The sequence below is a fragment of the Echinops telfairi genome, unplaced genomic scaffold, assembly GCF_000313985.2.
Source record: "Echinops telfairi isolate 266 unplaced genomic scaffold, ASM31398v2 ScPeMD7_7468;HRSCAF=8506_0, whole genome shotgun sequence".
NCBI lineage: Eukaryota > Metazoa > Chordata > Mammalia > Afrosoricida > Tenrecidae > Echinops > Echinops telfairi.
In genome coordinates, this window is record NW_022111369.1 from 22,701,149 (window position 1) to 22,717,388 (window position 16,240).

The 16,240-nt window shown below is 40.9% G+C and overlaps 1 protein-coding gene across 4 annotated transcripts in view; it reads right to left on the reverse strand.

Annotated features, from left to right (window-relative positions):
- The window catches only part of BMPR1B (bone morphogenetic protein receptor type 1B), a 331,709-nt gene that overhangs the window by 132,353 nt on the left and 183,116 nt on the right, over positions 1 to 16,240 (reverse strand). For 2 of the 4 annotated variants that reach the window (XM_004703270.2, XM_045284266.1), the window contains exon 4: positions 7,989 to 8,185. The exons of 1 other annotated variant lie outside the window; for it this stretch is intronic. In XM_004703270.2, the coding sequence (XP_004703327.2) occupies positions 7,989 to 8,001 (13 nt within the window). In that variant the 5' untranslated portion in view covers positions 8,002 to 8,185. Of the gene's footprint in view, positions 1 to 7,988; positions 8,186 to 9,474; positions 9,557 to 16,240 lie in introns of those variants that run through there. One more of the 4 variants, XM_045284267.1, reaches the window with a different exon arrangement.

Here is a 16,240-nt window from a genome sequence, read left to right on the forward strand (position 1 = left end):
TTATTCTGGGTCTTAGATGCCTGATACCTGATCGCATTGACACCTCATGATCACACAGGCTGGTGTGCTTCTTCCATGTCGGCTTTGTTGCTTCTGAGCTAGATGGCTACTTTTTATCGTCAAGCTTTAAGACCCCAGATGCTCTATCTTTTGATAGACGGGCACCATCAGCTATCTTCACCACATTGCTTATGCACCCATATTGTCTTCAGCGGTCTTGTCAGGAAGGGGAGCCAGATTGTTACAACAAAGTGTTCTCATGTTGAGGGAGTACTTGAGTCGAGGCCCAATGTCCATCTGCAACCTAAATTCTTAACACATAGATATGAGTATATAGTTCTATTCTATGAGTACAAGAATCAATCTATACCCCTCCTAGGGGGATGAATAACAGAAAAGTGTGTGAGGGGTGACAGAGGACGATGTGAGATATGGAAATAATATTCTATAACTTATCAAGGGTTCATGAGGAAGGATGGGGAAGAAATGGGGAGCTGCTTTCAAGGGCTCCTGTGAGAAGAGAATGCTTTGAAAATGATGATGGCGGCACACGTGCCAATGTGCTTGACACAATGGATGAATGTATGGATTGTGATAAGAGATGTAAGAACCCCCAGTAAAAGTATGAAATAAATAAAGAATTTTAAGCAGAAAGAAGGGACAGGCACACAGAGACAAAAAAGAGGGTAATGACCAGGAGGACCTCAGGGGGATGCAGACCTGCAGAAGGTCAGGCTGTCACAACCTGGGTTCCACAAGGCCCTGTTCCTGCAGTTTTTCTTCTTCTTTTTTTTTTTGGTAAGTACTAACATCTTTACTATAGCATAATCCTTTATTTTATATATGAACTCAGTCAACTTTATAGCAAAGGCAGTGCATTTTATGTACAGTTGTAGAGGACGCCATGCAGGTAACCCCAACTTAAAAATGGCCTGTGCTTTTTTAAAGTTCATCGAATTATTTGGAAAATAGTTTTTCTATTATCGTCATTCAACTGGTATCAGGCAGAGAAGTTAGTTACTCTAAAAGTCACAATTTATCCACTGTTATGAGAAAGGACAAGACCTAATAAGGAGTGGTGTGGGAGAATAACAGAAATGTGGGTGAAGGGAGACAACAGTTGGTGTAAGATAGGAAAATAATAATAATTTATTATTTATTAAGGGGTCACGAAGGTGGGAGGGGAAGAGGCAGGGAATAAAGAGAAGCTGATACCATGGTCTTAAATAGAAAGTAAATGTTTAAAATTGATGATGGCAAGATATGTACAAATAGGCATGATACAAATAATGTATGGATTGTTATAAGAGCTGTAAGAGCCCCCAATAAAATGATGCTTTTAAAAAAAGGGTGGGGAACCAATAAAGAGGTCTGAGGAGTAGGCCCCAATGTCAACTATGTGAACAGTCCCCCTCTCCACAGCAGAATTCACTTCAAGGAGAGGGACATGTCTAATTAGCACACAGAAGCAAATGGAAGGGGAGGAATACAGAATGGAGCACATCCTGGCCCACCAAGCCATGAGGACGATATTCCTGCTCAAAGCAGCCAATGCACAGAGAGAACCATATGGCTCCACTAGGAGACACGACGACGTGTGGCCTCCACTGACCCATAGCGCTACGGGGACAACACTGGAGACACAGTGTGTGAACTGCTCCAAATCTGACCCCACCACACCAAGGCAAGACACTAAGGGTATGCAACAGAACAGTAAGGGGGACAGAGCAACGAAGTCCCCAGGGAATACCAAAAATAGACTTTGGAACCAGGGCATGGCACCCCATCAGACTCAACTAGAACACACTCCTAAAGGTTAAAAAACAGACCTTGAACTATTTACAGGCTTTTTTTTCTTTTTTTGTGTGTGTGGTGGTTGTATTGTTTTCATTTGTTGCTTTGTTTTGCTCTGTCTTGTTTTTGTGCATATTATTTCTCTACATGTCTATCTAGATAAGATAGGCGAGATAAACAATCTGGATGACCTATGGACCAACCGACACTTCTGGGGGGACATGAGAGAGGGTGAAGCAGGGGAAAGGAAGTGGGTGTTAACAAACCCAGGGCCAGGGGAACAACAAGTGATCTAAAATTGATGGCAAGGAGGGTGTAGGCGGTCTGGGAGGGCTTGATCAAGGGCAATGTAACCGAGAGGAATTACTGAAGCCCAAATGAAGGCTGACATGATAGCGGAACAAGAGGAAAGTAAAAGGAAATAGAGGAAATAACTAGGAGGCAAAGGACATTTATAGAGGTCTAAATAAAGGCATGCACATATGTAAATATATTTACATATGATCATGGGGAAATAGATCTTTGTGCATAAATATCTAGGTTTAGTCTTAAGGTAGCAGATGGACATTGGACTTCTACTCAAGTACTCCCTCAATGCAAGAACACTTTGTTCTATGAACCTGGCAATCCATGATGCTCACCTTCCCGACAAGATCACTGAAGACAAAGCGGGTACATAAACAAATATGGTGAAGAAAGCTGATGGTGCTCAGCTATCAAAAGATAGAGGGTCTGGAGTCTTAAAAGCTTGAAGATAAACAAGCGGCCATCTAGCTGAGAAGCAACAAAGTCCACGTGGAAGAAGCACACCAGCTGGTGTGATCATAAGGTGTCGATATGATCACGTAAAAGGCATCAAAGAACAAAAAATTGTATCATTGAGGGGGAATGCTGAGTAGAGACCCAAAGCCCACCTGTAGGCAAATGGACATCCCCTTACAGGATGGTCCGAGTCCGTCAGGCTGCAGTATGGCAACAATGAAACATACAACTTTCCTCTAGTTCTTAAATGCTTCCTCCCCCGCCCTCCCAATTCTACCTTACAAATCCGGCTAGACCAGAGGATGCACACAGGTACAGATAAGAGCAGGAAACACAGGGAATCCAGGACAGATAAACCACTTAGGCCCAAAGAGAGCAATGATACCAGGAGGGTGAAGGGAAAGGTGGGGGATAAAGTGGGAACCGATCACAATGATCTATATATACCCCCTCCCTGGGAGACAGACAACAGAAAAGTGGGTGAAGGGAACTTGCTGAAGTCAGTGTAAGACAGTGTAAGACATGGAAAAAAATAATAATAATTTATAAATTATCAAGGGTTCCTAAGGGAGGGGAAAAATGAGGAGCTGATATCAAGGACTCAAGTAGAAAGAAAATGTTTTGAGGATGATGGCAACAAATGCTTGACACAATGGATGGATGGATGCATTGTGACAGGAGTTGTATAAGCCCTCTATAAAATGATTTTTTTTAAAAAGACCTAATAAGAATTAGGTTTCAGTGCAGTCACAAGTCATCCTTTGCCATTTTTAACAGCAGCATTTCTAAACCAACAATATTTTATTAAAAAGGACAAAGTAACTTACAAAAAAAGGAAAACACAGTGTAGCAACCAAGATCCAAAGAGTTCTGCAGATCTAAAATGTGGAACTAGAAAGCTTGACAGGAAACATAGCTGATTAAGCTAACCCCCCCATCATTAATTGTCAATGCTTGCTCTTATTTTTGAGGATTTTCTTTGGTTCCTATATGACTATTGAAAACAGATACGCTTGAAAAGTTAGAAAGAATGTATTTAAAGATTTGTTCATGGCAGTTTGAACTCCATAAAAGATTTGTAAAATGTTGTTTCGGATTTTATTGGCTTAAAGGGGAGAGGATAGCAAATTTGAAGTATTTTGCTATTTCTAATACAATTCACCTTCCTGAGGCTTCACAGATTTTTCAGGTAAAGGTGAAAACTGTACATGTACACACATTTTTATGTATATATTTACATATCTAGTTGCCACTGCTGGAAGAAAACAACTGCCCTCACAAAAAGTGAAACCAAAGAGTGTTATTCCAAACACAATAGTTATGTGAACGTCTCCAACCCGATCTTTCATGTCCATTTAAACTGAGACCTGTAGTTAAGGCCTCTTCCGCTCAGGTAAATTACCAGAGATCAAGTTTCTCACATCTGTGACGCTCACCACAAGTTGCAGTTACTGCCGATTAAGAGCCAGAGATTAATTGTTGGAAATGCCACATAATAGCTGTAGTAGAAAACTTTTTAACACAGAACCACATTATGGATTTAACAGCTGTGTCGGTCTAACAGTTTTCACGATATTTCGCCATATGGTAACACGGATCATTTTTCACTCTGAAGACATTAGCAAGAAGTGATGTCCTGCAACAATATTCCCAATATACCTTCACAGCCATGCTCCTCAGTATCCTCCTGTTTCTGGACTCCCTATTTCTTTAGTTTTCCTCAAAATCGTTCATATTCTATATGTGCACTTTTAAATTGGTGTCAACTGAGTCCGATATATATACATACATACATACATACATACAAGAGTAGAAAAACTATGGACTATGGCCTGGCAAAAAAGAGGTAGGCTATAAAATCCATTTAGATAAAACCATAATGGGCTTTGGAACTTGCTAAAGTCAGAGAACTGACTTCCTAACTCATCTTTTTCCCCGGTAGCTGTCTTCATTGAGAACGAATTACTTCTCAGGAAAAACAGGGTTGGTAATTGTGATTTTATTTAACCTGCTATCATAACCGATCATCATGATTTTGTGAAAAAAAGCTAGGAATTTTCACATGTACATTTAAAAGGGGGCCACAATAAAATCTCACCTATTTTTTTAAAAATGTTCGAACGGAAGACCTATCCATTTCAGGAAGGGCACATTATTGCCACCAACGTCTTAGCAAGACAAACAGGAAGAGTCTGGTAGCTGTTAAGTCTGTGAACCTATCCGCTTTACAGCACATCACTAAAAGTTCTTAAAAAACACAAACACAAAACTCACTGCCATCAAGTCCACTGCGGCTCACAGCAACCCTACAGAATGGAGAGAATGACCCCTTTGGGCTCCCGAATTTGAACTCTTTATAGGAGCAGAGAGCCTAACCTTTCTCCTAAGGGGTGGCTGGTGGGCTATCCCTGTGGATCGTAGCTCAGTCCATATCACCCGAGTTTCTAAAAGCCCTTCAACAGAACCTAAAAACGACGATGTGACCCAAGGATGCTTTCACACTGTCTACGTTTGCAGCACACTCAGGATGATTAGCGGTGGCTCTCTACTGTGCTGTGAAAATAAAGGGCAGGGTAGCATAAATCGCTAGGTTCTAAAAATTTAAATTTAAAAAGTGACTCTGTAAAAACGAGCATTATACACGATCACCACCGCAGACCATGTTTTCTCTGTTTAGAAGGCAAGTCCAGTCTCTCTTCCAGGAGCCCTGAATTTAAGATCACATTTCTAAAGTAGTTCTGATGTGCTAGAACCAAGCTGTACCCTTGTTTCTTCTTTTTCCCGAAGCCTGTGCCTCCTCAAGTGAAACAATAAAGATAAGATTTCAATCGATGGCTGTTCCAGGTACAGGTCACCACCCTGCTGCAGGTACAGAGAGTTCTCTTTCCCACTCACTGTGCCTTCTCGTGGTTCTGCACCATCCAGGGACTTGAGATATTATTTCCTTGTGTAACCTTTAGGTCTCTGTGTATTTAATTAACAAATTATGTTTATTAACCTCCAGTTCACACCCTCCAAATGTCTTAAGTTGTCATTCTGAAGCACATTTACACAAATAAAGATTAAGTAACAGAACATTAATCTTGCCTCTGTCACTCAGGAGTCATGACCACTTCACTTATCTGTGTTTTTATATTTACCTTTTTTTATCATAACCATTCTCAGGAGCAGAGGCAGAATTCATTATTGTAAGGCACGTTACAAGTTTTCAATGACTATTTAACTTTATCATTAAAACTGTTTTAATTTTGGTTGAACTCACAGTACCTGCCTACAGTACACCTGTCTTAATTGCAGGGTTATCATAAGCATGTGAAACTTATTTTATAGAAGGTGCTAGCAAGCACACAAACCAAAAAGCTTAAGTACACTGGAAGCCAAGGTGGGAGTATAAATTATGATTCAACATATTAACTACCCTAAGGTGGGCCATCGCAGGCCTCACAATCTTGTTCCAGTTTATATTCCCAGCTTAGCTACCTTTTTCTGCATAAAATAAAAGTTACAAATCTTCATAGAATACTATGTGCCAGGTACCAGTCTACACGCTTTAAATATATTCATTTAGTGCTCAAAGCCCACCCAATGTCTATTCCAGATCATTGCGATTCTGGGTAGGGTTTACGAGACTATAAATCTTTAAGGGAGCAGAGAGCCTGCTCTTTCTCCTAAGGCATGGCAGATGGGTTTGAACCACCAACCTCACAATTAACAGCCCACTGCCTAATGCACAACTCCCTTCAGGCTTCTAGGGTTCTAACCAAAATGGGATTTTTCTTTTACAGTTGAGACAATGACAGCACCCAGAAGTTCCCTCATCTGAGTTCACAAAGCTAATGAGTGGCAGAGCGCAGTCAATGGAGCCCCAGCGAGTGTGGTCTTACTGTACGATAGGTTAGCAGTGGAAAAAACAGACACACAAGGCAAAAGCCCTAGACAAGGGAGTTTAAAAGATTATGTGACCTAGAGGGAGGTGGGCAACAGCTCTGGGTTTCAACCTAAGTCTCGTATTTTCTAATTCAAATATTCTGTTGGTAGCACATGGCCACTTCACTTTTGGTGGAAGTAGCCCAAAACCCAACTGAGACATTTGTATGCATGTAAAAACATGCTGAAGTGACCATAAAAATTGCCCTTATGCAATTAAGAAGCAGTACTAACAAGGAAAGATTGATGAGAATTGCACCTCACCTGTATTACGTTTGGGCTTCTTATCACATTCTTAGGAACAAGTTTTCCTCAGGCCCATCTACCCCCTTTAAAAAGGTAACACATTATAACACATTTTTGGAAAATAAACTAACAAACTAAGTCTACGAACTACTTTTTAGACCTTCATATCAATTTTTAAAAAAAACAATCTTTGCCATGAATTATCTTTTCGTTTATCATTTGAAACATTTATCTTTGCCATGAATTAAAAGTATTTTTTCTTGGAGCTAGGTCACAGCATACAATGTTTCAAGAACATCAAGGAAAACTTTGGAACTTATGAGAATCTTCTGCCAATCAAATGTACATACCAATTGATCATACATTCTTTCCTGATAAGTAGAACTGATAAATAGGTTCTATACAATCCATAAGTACATGAACTTGAATTATAAATGCACTTCAATCTCATACATGTTCCTCTGATCACCTGGCTTAATTTTATAAAGTCACATTCTCCTTTTTAACCATCATAATTCCCTAGCTGCAATCACTACTATAGAAAATTGCCTGATAGCTTCCTAATTAAAAAATATTTCACCAAGTCTTAAGACTCCTGACATGTTCAAAATGTAAATTTTTAGTATGTCGACCATTTGGCATGTACGCTACTGTGTATTGCGGCCACAATAAAAAAACGTTGTAATGCATTTGCTTCATTGAGTCTTTATACAAGAATAGCTCTTAAAGAAGGAAGGATTGTTATGCAAATACGGATCGACATCTGATGTATTTTCAAATTTCAATTATTGCCATTTTGGAGTTACAGTGCAGGCGCTGCTCTCACATAAAAAGTGTGGCAGGCTTCAAAATGAAGTAGCCGTTCTTCAAAAGTCTAACGTTCCAATAACCATTATTAGAATTCGCTCTCTAAATTCTCCTAGCTAACCTGTCACAGTATTTTGAGAACCAACTTCATAGTCAAACTTCCCACCTGTATTGCACTTAATTCTTAGTTGCTAAAGAAAAGTTAAAGAAAGGTGGAGTTTTAAATTCCGTAAAAATTACTTTAATAAAGACTGCCTAGAAGGTTTTGCTCTTACTGAGAGCACTGTAAAACTACAGGTTTCTTTCTTTTGGGGGTGGGGTGGGGTGGGGTGTTGAACAGCATTGCAGATGAACTTTTGCCCTGAACGCTACCTTTTGTGATAAAAGCCACAAAATCAAATGCTAACTGAGCACCCTGTCAGCACCGCATTGTGATCCCCTGATCCCCTTACCCCTCACGCGCATGGACAGGAGAACCAGCCAGGAAATGTGAAGCTGCCAGTTTAGTTCTTCGGGCCAAGCCACTGCAGCAGGGGAGCCGGGAATGGGACTGCCGGGTTGAGCCTCCTGTTTCTTGCCTTTTCTTCCTTCACTGCGTCCACGCTGCTGCCATTCCCGTCAGGTCTTCCGGGCGAGCCTGCCAGCAAGTCTGAGACAGGACCGTGACAGACAAGCCTGTTACAAATGGGCTCTGTCACTACAGAGACTGCCAGGGATCACCTCGTGGGGAGGGCAACAAAGGGTGGGGAGGACCCCAAGCCAGACTGTCTTCTTAAGAAAGGAGTCTGACCCAGCTGCCCACACAAGGGCCGGTGTACATGGGGGCTTCTCTGCGTCAGCAACCCCGACGCCCTCAAATCTCTTAAGTACTCAAACCAAATCACACCTACACTCTGCTGTCATAAAACAGCTCATTTCACTTGTCAGAGGTTTTCCCTGCCTCTCTTGAGAATTGTAACTGTTGGGAATATGTAAAAATACAAGGAAAATTCAATTTTGGCAACATATCAAGCCAAACACATCAAAGCTTTCTCACACGGTATCAGTATCGGCACTTAAATAGGACAAACGAGAAAGAAGGGCCACATCTACAAGGCATCTTTATCAATATTTCCCACTTTGAGTATTCTGGTTCCAGTTTTCACTAATTGATCTTTAAATGACTATCATTTTATGTTTTCTATATCAAAGTAAATAAGTGTGTAAATCTAACCAACCTTTTATCAGCAGATAAAACCATTGTAAAGTCTTCATGTTTTTAGATTTTAACTGTAATTGCCTCTCAATGTAAACTATGAACATTCTGTATATTTTAAATTTTCATTATTGGCAAAGGGTTTTTCTTTCCCCCAACACTAATAGCAAACTTGGGCTAGGGGGGAGGACCCACTTATTTTATTTTTCTTTAGGTATTATGGAAGCAGATGAAGAGCAATAAGGATCAATGAACTGCCAGTGTGTGCAAACTTACAAGGTTTTCAATAAAGCGATAGTACAAAAGTAAGTATTAAGTTCCCATTTACTGATATTTGCTATATGAGCATGAGAGTAAAGGCATAGTTCAAGGGTATTACCCTAACAAATCAACATAATACTTTTACTTGATATTTTATAAAAGTGTTTTCTTGAGGGGGAAAAAAAGAATCTATCCTGTCTTCTCATTTTAAAGAGATTTTATACACACACCCCACCCCACCCTGAACTTCCCAGTATTGCTCCACTGGGCACCATTCAAATGTATTCTATGGTAGGGCATACGCTGGAATCAAATAGACAGCAAGTAACAACAAGAAGTACTCACATTAGTACCACGATCTCAGTTCACCCTTTTAGGAGTTCAAATGTAACAGACACATGATATCTTGAACCCCATAGGCGATCTTAGATGGAGCTTCATTAAGTTAACATTTTAAGTTTCACTGATGCCACACAACTTACCAGCTCAGAAAAGGTTGGTGGGAGAGTAGAAAAGAGCTAGTTTTCCCACTAGTGTCCACATCATCCCTTTTTGCCAGGAAGGGAGAACGGATTCCACTACACTGAGTAAAGGTGACCAAGAGCAGAAGGAGAGCATGTGAGAAAAGCAGATGAAAATCAATCAGCAGAATCTGTTGTTCAAGCCCCCTGCATTAGGCTCAGAGCCACATTCACAACATGGTTCCATTGCCAATCTGGAAACCAGCCTTGAGCTGTGGAGTGAGGGATGAATAGCTGAAATGTGGGACAGCTCCTACTGCTCTGTTCCGCCAACAGGGGCATCCGCGACTGGTTCAAACAGGAAAAGGGAATCTTTTCTCTCGCCACAGAATTCTAATTCAAATCAATTCACATCACCGGCCACTTCTGAAATTGTACCATGTCCCAGATGAAGTAGATATACTTAGGAAGCTTTCAATACTACTTTTTAAAAAAAGGGAAAATGTGGTATAATGAATAATTAAGCTGGGGGGAAAAGTCAGTTATTTTAGATGAAGGGACCCAAAATAAAAATGAAAATTCAGAGTAAGTTCTGGATTATTTAGGCCAAAATTCAGAAGGAAAGCTAGATGTTAAGAGATGAGTTGAACTTAGAAATCAATAGAGACCTTGGAGAGGGTGAAATGGAAGATATTCTAAGATGTGAGGCCGAAAAAATTACTGCATTTCTGCAATAACACCAGAAGAAAATTGGTATTGGACAGACAGCTTGTATGACCACGTTACTGTAGAAAAATCAAGCAGCGATGAACCCAATTGTTCAGGACCATTAACTGCGGGTTCTATGGAGTTGAGTCTCCTTATTACTCCAACAAAGGCCTGAAAACTTGATGAATAAAGACAGATTTAGGATTGCAGCATGTTGGATGAGTCTCTGAACTTCAACTTCCAACAAGATAGGCAGAGGAGAAGTTCATATTAGCAGGATGTAAAGAGGTGTCTATTTAGTCAAACTGATACTACAGATTTCCTTCCTTAATTTAGCAATGCTAATAATTCAAGATGTTTCCTATTCATTTGTCCCATTTTCCAAGTATTGTCTAAAACGCGCTCAGTGCCAATAAGGATGTTCGATAAAATATAGAGTTAAATCTAAGATTACAAGACTCACAATACCTAACAAAAAACCCTTATGAAGATCAGAAACCTGACTTAGAAAACGATTCAGATTTGCATATGAAAGAATTTAACTCCCTCTCTTTAAAATACGAAATTTTATTCAGTTCATCGTTTTTCCAGTATCTTGACTTCCTAGCTGTAGAGCTAAGGGCCCCTGGGCAGACAATGCTGACAAGTGGCTTGCATGCTTTCTGGTGAAGTTAGCAAAATGGGCTCACTTAGCCGCTCCAATAGATGCTATTGAAATCCGTTCTGTATAGGCAAACAAAAAGGACCGGGAAGAAACACAATGGCGCGTTTCTGAAATGATCTTCAGCTCCTGTGAACTGAGCACAAGTCCACTGACACACATGCACACAATACTCCTGGATTATTATGAGAGGAAATGGAAAGAAAGTCTGCATTTGAAAATACGTAGAAGAGAGGAGGGCATAGAAAGTGAACAGTACCACAGAGACACATCGAAGGTGTTCGCGACATAAACCATCTATAGAATTCCTACGTGGACTGGCACATTTTCTACAGACAGACTGCGACCGAGCAAAAAGAGGCTCCTCCCCTGGGCTAGTGGGCAACTTTACTTAAACTCTTTGATGAGCCCTAACCTTTGCTCATCACCTGACAGTACAGAGTGTTGCACGGATTAAGCAAGTAGAGAGCGGTAAATTACCAAATACAAAATCCAGACCCCAAGGAGACATCAGAAAATGATCGGCGATTCCTTGACAACTCTCACAAATCATCCTCCTGCTCCCTGTCAGGACAATCTTTCTTAATGACATTGTTCTGTACTATATAACGTCACTTTGGCCAAATTGTTCATGCCTAAATGAATGGGATCCTTCAAGCAAGCAGAGTATGTTTTATGTTGCAGAAGGTTTAAAACTTCAAGTTACACCTCAAAGAGTAGAAGCTTATTTAATCCGTTTATTTTTACTTCATGCATTAAAAATGCATTTGGTATTTGAAGTAGGAAGTGTACTGAAGAGTTTCAAATTGTGAGACAACCACATTAACAAATTTAATTTGGATTTAATTTCTTTTCACAAGGAAATAGCCACACACATACATGCACACAGTATTCCTGTATTATTATGTTCATACGTATTTAATTATATTAGTTCACAAACATTAACATTTTTATCCCTATTGAAAAGACAAAGTAACTGTTCTGGGGTCAAAGTTCACCATCTAATGGGTAAGACAGAAGCAAATAATGACAGTACAATATTCGTAACTGCCACGAGCGACAGATCACAGCAGCAGAGTGGCGGAGCAACGATGGTTTCTGACTGGGGCCTGCGGCAGAGACTTGCCAGGGAAGGGCATTTGCAGCAGGTCTTCAGAGCTAAGGAGGAATTCACTGGGTGAGGAGAAGGCAGGGCAACGGGAAGCAAAGGGACCAGACAGGGAAGACATTTACGAGTAGGAAAGCCCGCATGTTTGCAGGGATCGTGAGGAGCTGGGCTTGCCTAGAGAGCAAAATCCAGTCTAAAAAAGGAGACTGGAAGCAGCAGCTCCTGGTGAGAACTGTCCATTTTGCCCCGTTGACGTGGGAGGTAATGCCTTCACTTCGAGGGATTCGCAGCTTCAGCCCCCACCCCTACGCCCCTTGCCCTGGTGCACACTGGCAGCAACCTACTTACACTTCACCCGAAACCAGTAAAGTACTCAAGGTCAGATTAAAAACAAAATTTGTATCTTAGCAAATACCCTTTACTTTTTTCATAATGCAACCAATTAGGAAAGTAATTTCTTTGTTATCTGAACATTCCTGATAATATTGTTGGGGGCGAGGTTTACTTTTTTCATGAAATTTTTGTGCAAACTTGGAGGCACATAAAAATCTTCCCATTTCCTCTCCATATTTGGAAGCTGTAGCATTTGGGGTCCATGTCATTCCAAAGAGTTTCATTCTGAGGATATTTCTGCAACTTTCATTTGTGTTGCGCCCAAATCAGAAAGGGACGCAAGCGTGTAAGAAAAATTTTCCCTGACTTTGGAGTTTATAAAGCCACAACTCCGGCCTGTTTTCAGGCTGCTCCTCCCTCCTTGTCCTGTTCTAATTTGCAGCATTCCACATCACTGCTCATTAACAACTCAAAGTTCCCTTCACATCAGTACAAATAAACAAACCCTTCCTCTCTTGAACCAGTGACATATTCTGAACACGTCTTCTCTCAGCTTTTATTGCTCTGCCAAGGTACCCCAGGAGTGGGAAGGGGTAAAACAGAGAGAGACATGGAGAGAGACAGAGAGAAAATATCCCACAACCTGTCCGAAACCTGGAGAGGATGATTCGTGTGCTTACTTACAGGGTATGACTGTCACTGTCAATCTGGTTTCAGGCCTAGATTACATGTGATAAGGGCTGACCTTCTTTAAGTATTCACACATTGTGCACTCAGAGAGCGGGGCAGGCCACAAAAGTCCTTCAGATGTTCTGGGCATCAATCAAGGACACAGCATGGAATCTGCCAAACTTTTCTTCCATTTACTCAGAGAGAAGAAAGATGGGGGGAGGGGCGGGGGTGTCCAAGACAGACTTATTAAAGTTTAAAGCTATGCCACAGTATATTTGGGGGAGACCATTGTTATTAAAAGGGTACTGTTCAAAATAAATTCTCTGTAGTTACCAGTAGCAACAACAAAAAAATTCACACACAAACACAGAGCGATAGCTTGCCTTCCAGCTTTTAAATTCCAAAACTTTGACTAGAAACCAGGTCTCAATGGCTTTAGCCAATTGCTTTTGTTTGTTTAAGCTCTGAAGTTTAATGTCTTTGTTTATTAGAATTTATCTCAGTAATTAATAATACACATTTTCCTATTATACCATACAAAAAAGGTATCTTTTTATTGGTTGAGGCATTTATAAAACTAGTAGGAGGCAGTATATTCATTGCCAGATACGCTGGACAATTGCGGAACGCAAATTAAACTCCAGACAGCAGCATAAATACTTTTTCAGATAAACCAAATATTGTTGTTAGCCAGCTGAAGCCACAATATCACTGGGTAGACACGACAATCGGTTCTGTATAGGCTTTCAATGTGGGTCTTTCTGCAACAGGTTAAAGAGATCTGAGGCGCATTTTGAAAGGGAACAAATAAGCCCTTCACTATGTTCTCCAAACCAGTGGCGCTGTGTACTCTAAGCACATAATTCGACCGTCAGGACACTGAATTGCAGCAGAGCAAGATGCTGCCTGGAATGTTGTGATGAGTGAGTGTTTAAACCCATGACAGTATCATTTACCTAGACATTGCAGAGTGCTTTCTGAAAGTGCATGGAACACACCAGGAATATAAGAAGTATATGCACAAGCCATGTATAAGATAAGGAAACCAGATAGAGAAGGTGAAGCTAACAATTCAAGGCATCAAAGCCATTAACATTAAAAGAATAGGAAGAAAGTGAAATACAATTTATATCAGTAAGGTACAACAGAAAATAAACTTAGAAAATTTGCTACAATAAAGTCTATCTTTTTAAAAAAAAAAATACTACTAGACTATCCTGGGACTCTTCTATCTCCTATCAGGCATAATGATTACATGCATATTTCAGTTTATGATGAGCTTTTATTGTTACTCTACTATAGGCAAACAAGGTCAAACTTGTATCCCTAGTAACAGGTAAATAGGTAATACATGAAATGGGAGAGTAACCTTTCTATTAATCACTATAGTGTAATCCATTCCTAAAAGAAATGGGATTCCTTCCAAACAGAAACTGAAAATTAATGGAAAATGTCTTGGAAGATAATAGGAAGCAAAGAGCTCAAGAAATATTGTTGTTGCTAACTAACACTGAGTCGGCCCCTGACTCATGGAATTCTCATGAATGATGAAACAAAACACTGCCCTGGCCTAGGTCAATCCACATGCTCATATCACCGTCATTCACAACATTTCACTGGCTGATTTCATTGCCAGGTTTTCCTGGTCTGAAAACACTGCTGAAATCTACTCAGTATCACAGAAACACACCTATAAGCCCGCACTGACAGACAAGTGGTGGCTGAGGAGGAGGAGATGGGCATTGCATGTGGGTCTTCTCCATCACAGCCACCAAGTTGATTCAGATTCATAGGGACCCTGTAGGACCGGGTAGAACTGCCCCCTTGGATATCCAACAATGTAACTCTTTACAGGAATAGAAAGCCTCATCTTTCTCCCACAGAGCGCCTGGAGGTTTCAAACTCCTGACCTTGAGGTCAGCAGTCCTATATGTTATCACTAAGCCACCAGGGCTCCTGGTACCCCCACCATAGAAAACGGGAATTCTATCAATGAACTACCCATTCCTCTCGGGGAGCTGCTTCCAGAAGTTTCGAGGTAGACTATAGAATAAGGTGATGGTGATACCTACTACTCTGTGAGCTCTTTCTTTTCTTCGTTCAAAGCACTTTTATTGGGAGCTGATACAGATATCATATCATTCCATAGTTCAATCACATCAAGCAGGATTGTACAATTGCGACCACATTCAGTTTCAAAACACTTTCCTCCTTCTTGAACTCTTCGATATCAGTTCCCCTATAACCCTCCTCCCCCTCTCTACCCCACAGGAATTCTTATTCAACTTGTTGTCTCCATAGGTTCATCAATCCTGGGTTTCATATAACAAAAAACAGAAAAAACATGTAATAAAAATTCAAGAGGGCTACTACCCACAATGACAAGATCCATCAGAGATAAGCCTCAATACGAAGAACAATAACAACAAAACCATAGGTGTTATACTGGATGCCTAAGATATTCCAGTATGCCCTGCATAAAGTCTATTTAGACCCCAAGTTCCCAAATGTGTTTAGGCTACCACCCCTTTTACAGAAAAAAAAATTACTAAGCACTCCCCAAGCTATGAAAAACTTATATATTATAGTCCATACTCCAGGATAAAGTGTAGGCATATACTTTGGCAAACCCCCTAGATCAACTTCATGCTTTTCTCCCTATATTATGCTTCTAGTTTTGGCTGGCAGATGTGTCTCTCCCAATTTCACAACACCTTCCTACAGAATGATAGCCTCCATTTAAATGGACAATCCTGATGGGGGTGGGCAGAGCCTTAATGACCTAGGGGGTTATAACAGCATTGGACTACTAGGCTCAAAATCAGCGATTCAAGCCGTCTTTCAGGAGAAAGACGAGGCTGTCTGGTCCCATAAAGATTCATTGTCTTAGAAACCCTGGCGAGCAGTTCTACTCTGTCCTATAAGGTATCCATGAGCCACTCAGTGAGTCTGGATAAAGATGGACAAACCCAGCGAGCAAGGTAAGTACTGGCTTATCTACAGATTAATGAGGAATACCATCGGTAAGCCCATCGTTGCCTTGCTTATTGGGTCGGATATCCACCCTCGTGGTGCTGGATGGAGCCAGATTGGTATGGAGGTGCTTGCCACGTGCATGGCAGGAGTAGGCTCACATGGCAGATGTGCTGGTGCTCAGCAGTAGTGAGCTGTGCTCTAACCTCCACAGAGATCTTAGAGATGCACATACCCAGCCTAGCCCAACTCTAGCCAACCCCTGAAGCCCAGGCCCAGGTCAAAGTTACTGCCCAACTAGGCCTGTCAGGCTCCAGCATGGGTCCCAAGGG